Source organism: Triplophysa rosa, linkage group LG17 (genome assembly GCF_024868665.1).
Source record: "Triplophysa rosa linkage group LG17, Trosa_1v2, whole genome shotgun sequence".
Taxonomy (NCBI): Eukaryota; Metazoa; Chordata; class Actinopteri; order Cypriniformes; family Nemacheilidae; genus Triplophysa; species Triplophysa rosa.
This window is the reverse complement of record NC_079906.1, coordinates 1,084,150-1,102,228: the sequence shown is the minus strand read 5'-3', so window position 1 is coordinate 1,102,228 and position 18,079 is coordinate 1,084,150. Positions and strand designations below refer to the sequence as shown.

Genomic DNA, 18,079 nt, shown 5'->3' with positions numbered 1-18,079 from the left:
CATCCTGTTTTGTCTGGCTGGTCGGTCTGACGGCTCTGGAGGGATTTGCCCTCTACCACGTTTCCTAGCCTCACAAGGAACTTCTTTCCTAGTCTTGGAGACCGGTTCCTGTATGTCTCTCCGGTTGGTCAAAGTGGATTTCATCCAAGTATTTCTGCCCTGTCGGTCTAGTGGATTCTCATTGGAATATAATTCTCCTGTTGGTCAAAGTGGATTTCATCTAAGTATTTCTGCCCTGTCGGTCTAGTGGATTCTCATTGGAATATAATTCTCCTGCTGGTCAAAGTGGATTTCATCTACGCACCTCAGCCCTGACGGTATAGTGAACGCTTTTGGGACGAACGCTTGTCGGCCAAGTGGACTATTTGAACTGCCTGTACGGTTGACCGTCTGCGTGGTCATTGGACATTTCTGCCCAGCGTATTCTCTGGTTCGGCCTCTCACCCCCTCGGCAGTGGATGACCCTCTCTTCCTCACACTCAGTTGCGGAATTCCGCTGGACACAAATTGAGTGATTTTTTCCCCCCTTTTTGCGGCCGAGCGCTCGAGCCCTTTTTTGCCCCGTGCATCCCCAGACTCCATTCCTGACTTACCGGTCATACGTACATTGGGTGTCTGATGCATAGCCGCTTGTTGGCCTCTTTGTTTATGGTTTTCCTCTGCCTGTATTTGCCGTGTAAGGTTGATTAAAGATTCTTATTTACCCTGCTTCTGACTCCCGAGTTTCCCTACAGAACCTTAACAGAACGATCTGACCAACATGGAGTCAGCAGGGTCCAACCCTCTACACGCAGCCCTCACCCAACAAGGAATCCTATTAAGGCAACAGTCCTACCGTCTCAATGCTGCTACTCAAGAGATCGGAGCCCTCAACGCTCAGGTGGCGGAACTCATAACCCGCCTTGGAGAGCTCTTGCATGCCCACACCACCTGTGAGCCCGAACCCCACACTCACAATCCTCCAGTCTATTGTGGAGACCCTAACTCCTGTCGGGCCTTTCTTACTCAGTGCTCCCTGGTTTTTTCACTCCAGCCCCGACGTTACGCCACTAAGACCTCCAAGGTAGCCTATGTCATTGCCCTTCTATCCGGATCAGCCCGAGATTGGGCAGTTGCCGTTTGGGACTCTAAGGCTCCCTGCTGCGCCTCATTTGAGGTTTTTCGTAAAGAGATGATCGGCTTATTTGATCGAACAGCCCAGGGGGATGAAGCTTCCGCCCAGCTAGCCCGACTCTCGCAGAAAGGAACCTCTGTTACTGAATATACCATCCGGCTCAAGACTCTTGCCGCGGCCACCGACTGGAATCCCAGTGCCCTCCGTGCTCGGTTTCTCGATGGCCTCAACCCGAGCATTGCCGATAAACTGGCGCCCCTTGGCCTACCCAGTGAATTGGATTCCCTCATCGAATTATCGTTGCGGGTGGAAGGCCGTATGGATCGCCGCCGTCGGCGACGACTCTCCAACCCCTTCGGACAGTTCCAGTCCAGACTGCTCCTTCGTCCGCTTCGGGCGCCTCACCTCACCCCTCAGGAGAAACAACAACGCCTTACTCAAGGCCTCTGCCTCTATTGTGGCAAGGCGAGTCACTTTGCCGCCCGCTGTCCGGTAAAAGCCAAGACCCACTAGGAACTCTGAGAGTCCTGGTGGGCGCAATCACCCCTTTAACCTCTCCATCCAACCGGGCCATGTTGCCTTTCCAGCTCCTGTTCCAGGGATCATCTCAAGTCGGCCATGATCTCCTTGACTCTGGGGCAGAAGGGAACTTCATAGACGCAGCCACAGTCCGTAGGTGGGGAACCCCTTCCATTTCCCTCTCTGAACCCATGGAGGTCGAGTCGCTCGCAGGCAGTCACCTTGCTTCCATCACTCATGTCACCCCCTGTGTAAGTTTGATTCTTTCAGGGAACCACCACGAGAGCATTGTGTTTTACGTCCTCGATTCCCCCAAGAACCAGATTGTGCTGGGGTACCCGTGGTTCGTACAACACAATCCTCACGTGGATTGGAAGAATGGTTCCCTCTTAGCCTGGGGTCAGTCTTGTCATTTGTCTTGTCTGGGTTCTGCTTCCTCTCCTGTCTCCCTGTCTTGTGTTCCTCAGGTGCCGCCCGCAGACTTAACCGGCATCCCGGTGGAGTACCATGATCTCAGTGCAGTGTTCAGCAAGTCCCGGGCTACCTCGTTACCTCCTCATCGATCCTTTGACTGAGCCATCAACCTTCTTCCAGGCACTTCTCCGCCCAAGGGTCGTTTGTACTCCCTGTCTGGCCCAGAGAGAGGGGCGATGGACAAGTATATTCAGGAATCACTCCTAGCTGGTCTCATTCTGCACTCATCATCCCCTGCGGGTGCGGGATTCTTCTTTGTTGAAAAGAAGGACGGCTTCCTATGCCCCTGTATCGATTACCGAGGCTTGAATGACATCACCATTAAGAATCGGTACCCCTTACCGTTAATGTCTTCTGCCTTTGAGTTATAGCAGGGAGCCCTGGTCTTCACCAAATTAGACCTACGCAATGCCTACCATCTCGTCCGCATCCGAGAAGGTGATGAGTGGAAGACGGCCTTCAACATTCCCACGGGACACTATGAGTATCTGGTGCTACCGTTCGGTCTTACCAACGCTCCAGCCGTCTTCCAGGACCTCGTCAATAGCGTTTTGGGAGACATGATTAACAAGTTTGTCTTTGTGTACCTGGATGACATCCTTATTTTTTCCCCCTCTCTCCAGGAACACACCCAGCACGTTAGGTGGGTCCTTCAAAGGTTACTCGAAAACCAGCTTTATGCCAAGGCGGAGAAGTGCGAATTCCACACCGAGTCAGTTACGTTCCTTGGCCACATCATCTCCACCGACAGTATAGAAGCAGATCCGGCAAAGATCAAAGCTGTCGCCAATTGGCCCATCCCCGACTCTCGCAAGGCGCTTCAATGGTTCCTGGGTGTCGCCAACTTTTACCAGAGATTCATCAGGAACTTCGGCCTCACAGCCGCGCCTCTCACTGCATTGACCTCAATTAAAGTCCTGTTCAAGTGGAACCATGATGCACAGGTTGCCTTTGATAAATTAAAGTCTCGTTTTGTCTCTGCACCTGTTCTGTCTGTTCCAGATCCTACCCTCCAGTTTATTGTTGAGGTCGATGCATCAGATGTCGGGGTCGGCGCAGTTTTGTCCCAACGCTCCGCTGGTGACGGGAAGGTGCAACCCTGTGCCTTCTCCCACCGCCTCAGCCCTGCAGAACGTAACTACGACATCGGCAATCGGGAGCTGTTGGCGGTAAGACTATCCCTGGGGGAGTGGCGCCACTGGTTGGAAGGCACAGAGCGACCCTTCTTGTTCTGGACGGACCACAAGAACCTGGAATATGTCCGTTCAGCCAAGAGGGTGAGTGTGCGTCAGGCCCGCTGGTCACTCTTCATCGGGCATTTCAACTTCACCCTCTCGTTCCGGCCTGGCGCTAAGAACGTCAAACCTGATGCTCCCTAGCGTCTGTTTGAGACCCCCGAGGGAGAGCTCTCAGCTGAAACCATCCTCCCTGAAAGGGTAGTAGTTGGGGCTCTCTCTTGGGGAATCGAACAGCGAGTAGTGGAGGCCGGACGAGGGGTGCAAGTGCCAGTTGAGTGCCCAGAGGGTAGACTATCAGTTCTGCCCGCTCTGCGATCTGATGTCCTTCAGTGGGGTCACTCTTCCAGATTGGTCTGCCATCCAGGAATTCGGGGAACGCAGGCAGCCATCCGCCGGCGTTTCTGGTGGCCATCCTTGGCTGTTGATGTCAGACAGTTTGTGTTGGCCTGCCCGGTTTGCGCTCAATGCAAGACACCCAATCATCCTCCCGCTGGACTGCTCCGCCCCTTACCCATCCCCTCCCGCCCTTTGTCCCATATTGCTCTTGATTTCGTCACTGGGGTACCTGCCTCCAAGGGCAACACTGTGGTTCTCACGGTGGTGGATTGTTTCTCCAAGGCGGTCCATTTCATTCCATTGCCCAAACTTCCCTCAGCCCGGGAGACTGCTCAACTGCTGGTAGATCACGTCTCCCGTCTCCATGGCTTGCCGGTCGACTTGGTCTCGGATAGGGGTCCTCAGTTCCCTTTCTATCGGTCTCTCGACATTGTGTCGAACCGACAGAATGGGGTTTGTCTTGAGAACCTATCATCTTCTGAGTATTTAGAAAAGGCCAATGAAAATTGGCGAATGGAATTTGCATGCCGGACTCCTCCCCGGATGTCCGGGTATAAGAGGGAAGCCGGCGTGCTCATTCATTCATTCTACGACGTGGACAGCGGACGGTCCCTTCCTGCAGTGACTCTCCCCTGGGCGTCTCGGCAGTTCCGGAGGTGTTCGAGCAAATTTCCTTTTCTAAAAGAGCAAATTTCTCCAGCGTGGCTTGTCCCGCTGTTCTCATGGGTGCAACACACTCATCGAGGAGGGGGACGGACACAATGCCTGCTTCCAGTACGCTGGGGCAGACGTTGTGGATACAGACTGGGGCAGATTGTCGATTCAGAAGTTGCTTCACAATTGGCTGTGTTCCCACGGGACTCAGCCACCACCTCGTTTGCTCCCCGTTCCGTGGCGGCAGGACTACGGCTTTGCCGTCCGCTATGGCAAGCAGCGAGGGTGATATGAGGATTACTGTGAGCGATAATCCGCCAGCCACGGCTCACGGACCGTTCACACCTCGTCTCGCTCGTCTGACCGTTCCCCAAAAAAGACGGTCCGCCGTCTTATTCCTCAATCACGTATTCGGACACGATGCGTGATGATGAGATTTCTCTTGCAGCATCGGGGGGTGACGTACTGCCATCCGACTCCGACGATTCCTCGGGCTCCCTCCCTCGGGGGGTCGAGCCCAGGAAAAAGCGGATGTCGAGATGTCGGCCATGCTTTCCCGGGCCGCCGTGAGTGTTGGGTTGCAGTGCCCGCACTGCCTCTCCCGGCGCTCGCGGCTGGCTACATGTCGCCTCGGGCCCGCCCCCAGTGCCGTGTTTACCGGAAGTGCATGAAGAACTTTGTAAGACCTGGAACGCCCCTTCCTGGCACGTGTCACGTCAAACAAAGTTCTGTCACCCTCTCTTCCCTCGAGGTTGAGACGGCTGGAGGATACGTCGGGTCCCCCAGGTGGAGTATGCCGCCGCGGTGCACTCGTGCCCGTAGGTGGCGACCACCTGGGGGGGCACGACCTAGACTCCCGTCCAAAGCATGTGGTGTCTCGCTATCTCTGGTGTCGAGAGCTTACATTGCGGCGGACCAAGCTGCCTCCTCTCTCCACGCTATGGCTCCTGCCAGGCCAGGGCGTTGAGAGAGCTCTACGAGGGTAAGACCGACCCAGCGCTTATGCAGGAACTCCGCGCCGCCACCGACCTCACTCTACGGGCGACCAAGGTGACCACGCGGGCCCTGAGTCGGACGATGTCCACACTTGTGGTCCATGAGAAACTCCTCTGGCCAATCCTTGCGCAGATGAGTAACGCTGAGAAGGTCCGCTTTCTCAACGTACCCGTCTCACAAAGGGGGGCTGGTTGGTGTTACTGTCGAGCCGCAGCGGCCCCGCTCACCCCCCGCACGTCGGTAAGAAGCAGTCCTTCGTGCCGCAACTCGGCCGCCTCGGCCGTCGAGTCCCGTGCACTGTCTGCTTCCCAGCAGCCCTGGTCCTCTTCGACGCCCTCCAGCTCTGGGGCGGCCCCCCTGGAGGAGCAGCGAAGAGGAGACCATCGCCCCATCAGCAGCCGCGGCGAAGCGGCTGTCATGGGAAGACCTGAGGGGGATCGAGGCTATCATTGGGCCCGACCCCAGCCACATCGCTGGGAAGTCAGATAGGGACGGATCCTGCCCCGTCTCTCCATCTGCTGGCCCCCTCCGGGGGGCTAGCGCCCACTTACTCTCAAAAAAAGGAGAGTTTCCTCTCTCTCTGGGTTACCTCAGCCGCTCTCACCCTCTGCACGATGGTGAACGGCAAACTCGACGTTGCGTCATGGCGAAGCGCAATGTCGAGTATAAACTGGGGTACCTCAGCCGCTCTCAGCCTCTGCACGACGGTGAACGGCAAACTCGACGTTGCGTCATGGCGAAGCGCAATGTCGAGTATAAACTGGGGTACCTCAGCCGCTCTCACCCTCTGCACGACGGTGAACGGCAAACTCGACGTTGCGTCATGGCGAAGCGCAATGTCGAGTATAAACACCAGCCCTCAGCACTCTCAGTCAGACAGTGCGTTGAGCTGCGCAGTCGCCAGGCAGGAAATATGGCAGAGCCGATCTCCTCCCCGGGGGGCCTCCCCCGGCAAGGAATCCGTACTGCTAGCCATCGAACCACCCTCCGCGGGGGCGATGAAGCAGATCAAACCCTAGTCCCCCTGTCACAGTTCTGGGAGCCCCCAGACTGTCAGGCTGGCTGAGGAAGACGATCCGTCTCGGCTACGCGATTCAGTTCGCTACACGTCCGCCCAAGTTCCGGGACGTCCTTTTACCTCAGGCAGAGGCAGGGATGCCCCCGTACTTCGGGCGGAGGTCGCCTCCCTTCTGGTGAAGGGAGCGATCGAGCCCGTCCCACCAGCCGAGGTGTTCAGCGGGTTTTACAGCCCGTACTTCATTGTCCCTAAGAAAGGCGGAGGGTTGCGCCCTATCTTGGGTCTGTGTGTTCTGAACAGGCACCTACACTAGCTGCCTTTCAGGATGGTCACGCAGAAGCGCATCCTGGCGTCCGTCAGGCGTCAGGACTGGTTCATGGCAATCGACCTGAAGGACGCGTACTTTCATGTCTCGATCCTCCCTCGACTTCGGCCGTTCCGACGGTTCGCGTTCGAGGGACGGGCATATCAGTACAGGGTCCTCCCCTTCGGTCTGTCCCTGTCTCCACGAGTCTTTACGAAGGTCGTGGAAGCCGCCCTCCTTCCCCGTTGGGAAGGAGGTGTGCGGGTACTAACTATCTCGACGACTGGCTCAAGTTTGGGCACACTCTCGAGATCTGTGGTGTACACACAGGGACCTGGTGCTCCGGCACCTAGATCGGTGGGGCCACAGGTCAACTGAGATAAGAGCAAGCTCTCCCCGGTGCAGAGCATCCTCTTTCTCGGTATGGAACTCGACTCTGTCCTCACGGGCGGCCCCGCTCACCCCCAGGGGGGGGGGCGACAGGACTAGCGCGCCCGGTCAGTGTTGAACTGCCTGAGATCAGACAGTCAGCGGTCCCCCTGTAACAGGAGGCTCCTGGGATTCATGGCATCCTCGGCGGGGGTGGCCCCCCCTCGGGTCGATGCATATACGACCGCTCCAACACTGGCGGCAGAGTCAAGTTCCTTGGAGAGCGTGGCACACCGGCAGCAGGCGTTGGTCACACGCTTTTCTGCCGACACACCCTAAGGGGTGCCGTGTGCAACGGGCGAGCAGTGTCGGGGCGGTGGACGGGCCCCCGCCTGCGTTGGCATTCAACTGCCTAGAGTTGTGGGTTGTGCTACTTGCATTGAGGAACTTCCTCTCGTGCAGGGAAGCACGTGCTGGTCCGGTCGGACAGCACAGCTGCTGTGGCGTATTCTTCACTCACAGCAGCTAACATGACTCGCCCGACGCCTCCTCCTCTGGAGTCAGCAGGTGATCAGCTCCCTGCGAGCCACACACATCCCAGGCGTCCTGAACCAGACAGCCGATGTGCTCTCTCGTCAGTTGACGCCTTGCGGAGAGTGGCGACTCCCTCCCCGCGCAGCCGGCTCATTTGGGGGCAGTTTGGCCAGGCACAGGTGGTCCTGTTGCCTCCCCGAACTCCTCCCATTGTCCGCTTGGGTACTCCCTGTCCGAGGACCCTCGGCACGGATGCCCTTGCGCACAGCTGGCCGCGGGACAAGCGGAAGTACGCTTCCCCCCAGTGAGCCTCATTGCACAGGGCCTGTGCAAGGCCAGGGAAGAGGAGCATCAAGTGGTACTAGTTACGCCCCTTCGGCCTAACCAGGACTTGGTTCTCGGAGCTGAGGCTCTGACAACAACTCCCCCCTGGCCGCTCCCCCTGGCGGACAGCTTCCCCAGGGGAAGGGGCACGTTACGGCATCCCAGGCAAAACCTGGTCTCCATGTCTGGACGGGACGAGGAGATCCTGAGTGACCCACCCCCGGTCCGGTTGGGACGTCACTCAGGCTAGGGCTTCGGCCACTGGGCGGCTATACGCCCATAGGTGGCGCCTCTTCTCGTCCTGGTGCTCTTCTCGGCGAGAAGACCCGCGGAGTTGCTCGGTCGGGTACGAGCTGTCCCGTCCTCAAGAGAGACGGGGGAGTAACCTCTCCCCCTCCACACTGGGAATGTATGTAGCCGCTACGGCCGCTCATCATGACCCAAGTGCTGGGTAGCCTCTGGGACAGCACGACCTGGTCATTAGGTTCCTAAGGGGCGCGAGAGGGTGACCACCTTATCCGCGCTCCATACCCTCTTGCGACCTAGGTGGCGGGCCTCAAGAGGCCCCGCCCCCTTCGAGCCTCTCGGGGTTGCCGCTCTTTCTCAGTCTTGATAAAGACGGCTTTCCGCATGGCGCTCACCTCCAAGAGGGTAGGGGATCTACAAGCACCCTCCGTGTCCACAGATTGCCTAGAACTCGGGGCCGGGATTCTCACGTTATCTTGAGACCCCGCCCCGGCTACGTGCCCAAGGTTCCCACCACTCTCCCGAGAGACCAGGTGGTGAACCTGCAGGCGCTCCCCACCGGGGAGGAAGACCCAACCTATCCGTGTTGTGTCCAGTACGCGCACGGCGCCTCTACTTGGACCGCACGCAGAGCCCAGAAGCTCTGAGCAGCTCTTTGTCTGTTTCGGAGGTCAGCAGAAGGGAGGGCTGTCTCCAAACAGAGGCTGGCGCACTGGATCGTGGATGCCCTCGTTAGGGCATACCGATCTCATTTCGCCCCTGCCCGTTGGGAGTGAGGCACACCCCTCATGGGCACTGGCTCAGGGCGCCTCTCTGGCAGACATCTGCAGAGCTGCGGGTTGGGCTATGCCCAACAACTCCGTGAGGTTCTAATACCTACGCGCGGAACCGGTGTCAGCCCGCATCCTGGCAAGGTGTGGGACCGGCAGCCGGTAGGGCGTACGCCTGCGGAAGCCCTTCCCCCTCCGGGGGGAGCAGTGGCGATCCCGCCTCACTTCTTTCCCCTCGGGTAAAGAACAGGCATTCCATCCATCACTAAGCACCCTTCCAGGGGACAGGCTGGGCAGAGCAGCCCTGCCCCCTTAGGCCGGGGAACAGTTGAGTTATCTCCCACATAGCTCTAACCGGACCTAGTGCTCCAGACGTGGTAACCCCCCCTCCGTGGGCTGTTCCGTCTGATGTATCCTCATGAATGGTTCCCACCTTGGCAACCCATGACCTCCCCAGGTGGACTCCCACCTTGCGGTTAACTCCTGCAGTCCGCACATTCCTCCCATGAGTTCTCCCCTGATGGTGAGACCATGTGGTGTCTCCACTAATTCCTCCCTACGGTAGGTAGTGGCCTCTGCAGCGTTTTTCCCCCAGGGGGGAATAATGCTTACCCAGTGGCCCGTACGGTGCCGGGCGGCTTCTCGCCATTTAGAGAATTAGGCCTCCGCCCGTGACGGCCGGCGTTAGGGGGCTTCCCAACTTTTTGTGGAAAGCTCTGGGTCCCCCTTCCTCTCCACTGGAGGGTCATAATTTCGCGTTAGCGTGTTCGTCTGACTCGCCCAGGCCAGTCAACGTCGCTCCGCAGAGATTGTGACGCGGCTCAGTGCTGTGGCGTTTTCCATAGGAACCCCATTCTGTCGGTTCGACACAACGTCGAGAGACCGACAGAAAGGGAACGTCTTGGTTACGGATGTAACCTCGGTTCCCTGATGGAGGGAACGAGACGTTGTGTCCCTCATGCCACAACACTGGCCGCCCACCCCAGCGGTCGGGGGAGGATGCTTTAGGCTCCTCAGACCAAAGGTGAATGAATGAGCACGCCGGCTTCCCTCTTATACCCGGACATCCGGGGAGGAGCCCGGCATGCAAATTTCATTCGCCAATTTTCATTGGCCTTTTCTAAATACTCAGAAGATGATAGGTTCTCAAGACAAACCCCATTCTGTCGGTTCGACACAACGTCTCGTTCCCTCCATCAGGGAACCGAGGTTACATCCGTAACCAAGACGTTCTCCTCCCGGTTCTGGAAAGAGTTTTGTAGACAGATCGGGGCCTCTGCAAGTCTGTCTTCAGGTTTCCACCCCCAGACCAACGGGCAATGCGAGCGGGCCAACCAGGATCTCGGTAGAATGCTCCGCTGTCTGACATCCTCCACCCCGAGTTATTGGTGCTCTCAGCTCCCATGGGTAGAGTACGCCCACAACTCCTCCCCTCGGCCGCGTCAGGTATGTCTCCTTTCGAGTGCTCGGTTGGTTATAACCCCCCTCTGTTTTCTTCGCAGGAACCCGATGCTGCTGTTCCATCTGCTCTGGCCTTCGTCCGTCATTGCCGCCGCACTTGGGAGAAGGCCAGAGGAGTTCTGGCACGAACTGGTAGACGAAACAAAGCAGCGGCTGACCGCCACCAGGTCTCTCCTCCTACCTATATTTGTGGTCAGCGGGTATGACTCTCTACCAAGGACCTGCCTCTCCGGGCGCCCTCTCGTAAGCTGGCGCCCAGGTTCATTGGTCCGTTCCGCATCACAAAGGTGGTTAACCCGGTGGCCGTCAGACTCAAGCTCTCCCCCTCTCTTGGTCGGGTCCACACTGTTTTTCATGTGTCCAGGGTTAAGCCGGTGCTCTCCTCCCCCCTTCACCCTGCCAGCAATCGGCCCATTCCTCCTCCCCCACGTCTAGTGGATGGCTCCCCCACCTACACGGTGAGGAAGCTGCTGGACGTTCGTCGCCGGGGCAGGGGTGTTCAGTACCTTGTGGACTGAGAAGGATATGGCTCAGAGGAGAGATGTTGGGTACCATCCCGGGACATTCTGGACCCGTCTCTGATCTCGGACTTCCATCAACGACGAGGTCCGCCCCCTCCTAGGACGCCGGGTGGTGCCGCTGGGGGGGGTCCTGTGAGGTCTCGGGTCTGAGCACTTGGTTGTTTTTGTTTCTTGTCGAGCGCGTGGTTCAGCTTGACAGCTCTCCATGTGCTCGATGTCTTCGTGACAACCCCGCCCCCCTTGTGTAGACATTAATTACCTCATTATTGTTTCACTCCTTTCACCTGGGTTGGCTCCGGTTTTTCTCTCTCCCCTCCTGGTTTCTCACTTTCTCTCATGATTATTTTCCCTTTTTTAACCCTCTTGTACCTCCGTCCTGTGTCAGATCGTCAGTGTTTATTCAGACGACTTACCGGTCGTTTATCTAGTTTTGGGATCATGTTATTCACCTCTTTTTGTCCAGGCTCCTGAGCTGTGTTTGCCACATGGTGTCTTCTTGTCTGCCTGCAGCATTGGACTTGCTGCACACATCCTGTTTTGTCTGGCTGGTCGGTCTGACGGCTCTGGAAGGATTTGCCGTCTACCACGTTTCCTAGCCTCACAATGAACTTCTTCCTAGTCTTGGAGACCGGTTCCTGTATGTCTCTCCGGTTGGTCAAAGTGGATTTCATCCAAGTATTTCTGCCCTGTCGGTCTAGTGGATTCTCATTGGAATATAATTCTCCTGTTGGTCAAAGTGGATTTCATCTAAGTATTTCTGCCCTGTCGGTCTAGTGGATTCTCATTGGAATATAATTCTCCTGCTGGTCAAAGTGGATTTCATCTACGCACCTCAGCCCTGACGGTATAGTGAACGCTTTTGGGACGAACGCTTGTCGGCCAAGTGGACTATTTGAACTGCCTGTACGGTTGACCGTCTGCGTGGTCATTGGACATTTCTGCCCAGCGTATTCTCTGGTTCGGCCTCTCACCCCCTCGGCAGTGGATGACCCTCTCTTCCTCACACTCAGTTGCGGAATTCCGCTGGACACAAATTGAGTGATTTTTTCCCCCCTTTTTGCGGCCGAGCGCTCGAGCCCTTTTTTGCCCCGTGCATCCCCAGACTCCATTCCTGACTTACCGGTCATACGTACATTGGGTGTCTGATGCATAGCCGCTTGTCGGCCTCTTTGTTTATGGTTTTCCTCTGCCTGTATTTGCCGTGTAAGGTTGATTAAAGATTCTTATTTACCCTGCTTCTGACTCCCGAGTTTCCCTACAGAACCTTAACAAACTGTTTGGTTTCAAGCATTCGTCAAAATATCTTTCTCTGTTTTCAATCAAACGAAAAATGTATACAGGTTTGGAACGACTAGAAATGGACGATTCATATAGAATAGAAGTCTTGTATTTGTTGTGAATCTGTTTCTGTAAAATAGCTTGTATAAAAACAACCTTCAATGTCTACATTTCTTATTGTTGTGCTATATGTAATACGATAAAATATATATTTTGATGAATGCTGACGTAAACAGTATTGCACATTTGCTGCAGATTTATGTTGCAAACAGGGTTCCCACTCTAAGCCAAATGTCAAATTCCATGACTTTTCCCTGACTAAAAAGTAGAATTTCCATGAAATATAATGAATGAAACCCAGTCTTTGAAGTGGTTGTTTTTTAGCCAAAGCTCTTGAAATGTAAATTTTCCTGGCATTTTGCCTTAGCTACAGGTGACTGCATTTGACTTAAGTGATTGACAGGTGACAAGCAGGAAGCGAATAAAATGGCGCTAAAGATAACCATAACAATACGCAAAAATGTGTAAAAACACACAAAAAAAACAGTACAGAAAAATCACATTTTGATAAATGGAAACTACAATTTAAAGTGACTGATATTCCATGACTTCGAGAAAAAATATATGCAATTCCATGACTTTCAATGTCTGGAATAGACCATTTCAAATTCCATGATATTCCAGAAATGCCATGACCCGTGGGAACCCTGTGCAAATCTGACATTTCACTATATCCCAAAGACGCTCTATGGGAATGAGATCTGGCGACCACTGAAGTACAATGAACTCATTATTAAGGTTCCTGGATTCAGTTTGAGTTGATGTGTGATTTGTGGGATGGTGCTGGAATTAGCCAATAGAAGATACATAAAGACAGTGGTCATAACACAACAACAATACACAGGCAGGCTGTAAGAGAAAAACAGTTAAAACTTAAACATGACGCGCACACCTCACTGTCATGGTAAGGTTTGGAGCGAACTGTCAGACAGCTGAGTTCCATGCTGTCCTGATAGCGGGCCGGGATCTTCAAGCCTTGTAGTTTCTCAAAGGCATGTCGTGCTACTTTATACGCCCCCAGAACTTTACTTTGTTTCGCCAGTGCATACAGTGTATCCCTGAACCACACATCAAGGATCATACATCAAACAATTTATACCTAATCAATTGCATATTGGGTGTTAATGTTGTCATTGCTATTCCAGCGATATAATCAACACATTAGATCTGGGTCAAATAATCCCATCTGACATCAAATGTAGTATAACAAACAACTGCCTACAAATACAAAAAGTATTAATAAAACAATCATGTCATTGACCAATCCACTGGTTTCATCAACAAATTATCTAGCTGTCAAACTACAGTATATCAACATATAACTGGGACTAAGAAAAAACAATAATAATAAATAAAAATAATTTAATCGCATCAACTTTATGTTATAAAGTTAATTATAATATAAATATTTAATTATATTGAAGATAAGTATAATTTCAATTTCATGTCTGCATGTTTAAAACAGTATTCTAATCTACGTCATATGCTGTAAATGTCAGATGCAGAGAAGTTAATTCATGCATTCATGACATCAAGACTAGACTACTGTAATGCACTGTTAGGTGGTTGCCCTGCAGGCTTATTACAAAAACTCCAATTGGTCCAAAACGCGCGGCAGCTCGAGTTCTTACACGTACAAAAAGTATGAACATATTATTTCTGTCAACCTTGCACTGGTTACCTATAAAGAATTGCATTAACTTTAAAATCTTGCTTATTACCTATAAAGCCCTACATGGTTTAGCTCTTCAATACTTGAATGACCTCCTTTTGTATTACAGTCCTTCACGTGCATTACGCTCTCAGGCGTCCTGTCAGTTGGTAACACCTAGAATTTCAAAATCAAGTGCAGGTGGTAGATCCTTTTCCTATCTAGCACCTAAACTTTGGAATAGTCTTCCCTGCACTGTCCGGGAGGCAGACACACTCTGTCAGTTTAAATCTAGACTAAAGACGCATCTTTTTAATCTTGCACACACTACTCTTCCATAATATAAATCCTCTGAGGATTTAGGCTGCATTAGTTAGATCAACCGGAACCAAAAACACAACTGATGTACTTGTTGCATCAAAGAGTGCAGAACAGTACTCTACTCTCAGCCAGTCTTGTCTCATTGTTCCAAGGTTACCACAGCGAGCAGGATGCAGTTCATGGCCTGACCTGATGGTAGAGCGGAGAATGGGAAGCGGCGACCTGACAAGAGCTGAGATGATAGAGCTGGATAAAGAAGGACGCGGTCACCTGATACGTCTTCACCACAAAATTTCAAATGCTATTAGATTATTAATGATAATCTTAAACTATAATTTACCTTATTAGTAAGTTTATTTATTTTATTTAGCCTTGTGCAAGCTCTCTGGAGCTTGTGCAGAGGCAGCAGCTTTTGCCAGAGGGGAACTGGAATCCCCTGGTTGGGCCTGGGTTGTCCCGAGTTTTTTTTTTTCTTGATTAGAGTTTTGGGTTCCTCGCCACCGTTTGCATACTGTTTTTTCCACTATTTGCATGGCCGGGGGGGCTGCTTTAGAATTTTAAAGTTTTACTTAATTAATATTGCATATAGGAATTTATAGTCTGTTATATTTGACCTGTGCTTCTCTCTCCTTTATCTTAAATGTGTGCTCTCACTGAGCGTGTGTGTGTGTGTGCGTGCGTGCGTGTCTGTGTGTGTGTGCGTACTTGTCTGTGTACGTGTGTGCGTGCGTGCGCATCTGTGTGTGTGTGTGTGTGTCTATGTCTATGTGTGTTAGTACGTGTGCATATTGTGTGTGTGGAGTGTTTTGTATGTGGGTATGTCTGTCTTCTGTGTTTTCAACTTTTTCTTGTTTTTGCAGGTACAACTTTAATTGTTTTGCTTATAGTCAATATGTCTTATGTACAGCTGCTTTGTAACAATGAAAATTGTAAAAAGCGCTATATAAATAAAGTTGTGTTGAGAGTTGAGTTGAGTATTCAATATGTACTGTAGTAACCCAGAAAGAAAATTCAGTTATCAAGCCAATTAAGTTCCAGATTTCAAGGCTCCGCCCCTAGTCTTTTAACATGCATGGAAACTTTCAAACTTGTTTCATGAAGCTATAAAAAAACTGTTCAAAGTGTTCAATAATTTAACTTGATCTATTGGAGTTAGGGCTACATGAATGAAGCTTGGTGGCATTGTTTTGGGGCAGCATTGCTAAAACTGGGCAACGGATCTCCAGCTACCAGAATGCTTTGCACGGGTCTGGGTAATAAAAAAAACAAATCATTTGATAATTAATTTATGCATTTACATTTTTATTAAGATGAAAAAAGGAGTGGACTTATTTATGTTTAGTATTTTGTTTATGTAGTCTTTAAAGCTGTTTTGGCAACTATTTTTAATTGAAAGTATAGCTAAAGCCTGCCTGGAAAAGCAGGTGACGATGTTAGCATACCAGTGCCGTCATCACTTAGTATCTGACAAGTCTAAGTGCTTCAGGTCTGCTTCTCTTCACTACTCTTGCTTAATTTGTCACTAGGTACTTTGTGGCAAATAAGTCGCTAAAGGGGTCTGAAAATCTGAAATCTAGCTACAAAGTCACTAAGCTGGCAACACTGAGTGTTTGTTATGTTGATGGTTTTAAGAGGTTACCATTGTGCAGATAAGTAGAGCCTTTACGTAATCTTGAATCTTGTTTTACATTCACATTTAAATCACAAGGAATTTCACTGGAAAGGCTTGAGGCATGGTCAGCCTTGGTCATCTATAGACATTAAAGTGGTACTTCAGGCCTGAATCAAAATTTCCCCATGTTTTACTCACCCTCGAGGCATCCTAAGTGAATGTGACTTTCTTCTTGAAGAATAATGCAATCAGAGTTATAATACCACGTATTCTTTTACTTCCAAGCGGTAGAATGGGAGTAAATGGGGGGAAATTTTTTGAAGCTCCAAAAAGTGCCTCCATCGATCAAAGAACTGCTCGACATGGCTTATCTTAAGGTCTTCCGAAGCAAATCGATGCGTTTGTTTAAGAGGAATATCCATATTGACAACGCTATTAAGGATAATGTCTAACATCCGTGCAGGCGAACGAGAGGCTTGTTTTTCTGCTAAATGATAGTGACAAAAGCTCCCACCCAGAGGAGGCGGTGTTTCTATTGGCTGAAAACGAAAAATGCTGTGTTGGTCACAGGAACTGACGAGACGTTGCGTCATTTGCCGGAATAATACGTGGTATTATAACTCCGACTGCATTATTCTTCAAAAAGAAAGTCACATTCACTTAGGATGCCTTGAGGGTGAGTAAAACAGGGAAATTTTGATTTATGCCTGAAGTATCACTTTAAGTGTTGTTTCATTAAAAAGAAAGTTTATTTTTGGGTAGTTTTGTGTATTGAATTTAATTCATTGAACTGATTTGGCTTATTTTTCTATTAAAATTGTGTAGACATCTCTACCATCTCATCTCTGTAATATAAGTTAAAGTACACTATGGTTTGTGTTGTTAACCCATCACAGAAACAGGCCAAAGCGCTCAGTGCGGTTTAGGCTGTGTCCACTAAAGTGTTAAAAACGTTAGGTGCTTGTCTGAAAAAACACCTACTGTAGGCGCCTGGCAGTTAGTTTTTTTAATCAAACAATATTGTTATCGTAGTAGTCTGGGAATATCATACTCAAAGACAGTGTTAATCTAACATTGTTTTTTGTACAAAGATGGTTGTACATGTAGGATGTGCCCAATGGTTGCTGTGGTTTTTGCTCCCCATTCCTATACCGTAATTGGGCGACTTAGTAAAAAGTGACATTGACAAGCTCAGTGTTTTTCCACAAGTTGAACATTTTTCAACATTTCTGTCTGGGCACCGGCATAGAGCATGGACAAAAAACAGCAGCTGCTGGCTTTGTCCACTGGACAACAAAACTATTCTTTGGTGGGCACATGGCCTTACTGAAGCATGCAACTATATGACGGCACTGATTCATGTGACATCCACTATCTGCATCCCAATTTTCACAGCTCACTGGCATAAAATTTAACTTAACCAACAGTCTCTGATGCTAAAAACACTTCCACTCAACAAAACCGTCGCTGTTAGTGTGAACGCATTGTGTCTTGACAGAAAGTGACAAAAATGTCCTTTTCTGTGTAAGCATTCCTGTCTTCTTTTTTTGGCATCTGTGCTCATTTTCTCAATTATTCACCTCCAGTTCTCCAAAAATAAATATCTGCCTGTTAACACAGAGGAAGTGAGAATGCCATAAGAGGTGTGTGTGTGTGTCTGTGAGGGAAATGTGCAATAGTGACAGTAGAAGCAGATGTTGCTGTGAAAGTTAAGAATTCATGGTGTACTCTGAAAAACACTTTTGCATCAAGCGTTTCAACATCTCTACATTAATTTAGGTGTTGAAAGGGTTTATTTTGCATTCAACCCACAGCTCAAATCGCAGACGTGCAGAACCCTCACCATCCCATGATCGGAGCACACATTACCGGTAAACACTTCAGTCAAATGAACAGTCATCTCACAAATCTCAACAAAGTCCTCCAAACTTTCAAGTGTGTGAGTAAAGGATACACTTTGGAGATGCCCATGGGAACGTCTGTGGTCAAGTTGTGGAACAGGAACCGTGAAATGTTGAAGAGAATCTCTGGCATGTGGGAACTAAACGGCTCTGACTGAAAAACAAAGGCATATCTATATCAATAAATGTTTTGATCTTTCATTCAGCAATTCAAGAGAAGTCTAAAATCAATCTAGTCTAATTTTACTAACTTCATGATTAATCCAAAAAAAAGGCATCCAACAAGCAGCCATACTATAATAGTTCTATAAATATAACATAAGGTATACATACCATATTGACTTTACGTTGCTCATCGATACCTGTGTAATGAACACT

General features: G+C 50.8%; 1 protein-coding gene across 1 annotated transcript in view; it reads right to left on the bottom strand.

The window, feature by feature from the left end:
• The window catches only part of ift122 (intraflagellar transport 122 homolog (Chlamydomonas)), a 100,565-nt gene that overhangs the window by 3,741 nt on the left and 78,745 nt on the right, over positions 1-18,079 (bottom strand). The window contains exons 25-26 of the mRNA XM_057357004.1: positions 17,755-17,855; positions 13,109-13,274 (exon numbers count right to left, since the gene is read on the bottom strand). Coding sequence (XP_057212987.1) covers positions 13,109-13,274; positions 17,755-17,855 — 267 coding nt within the window. The remainder of the gene's footprint in view (positions 1-13,108; positions 13,275-17,754; positions 17,856-18,079) is intronic.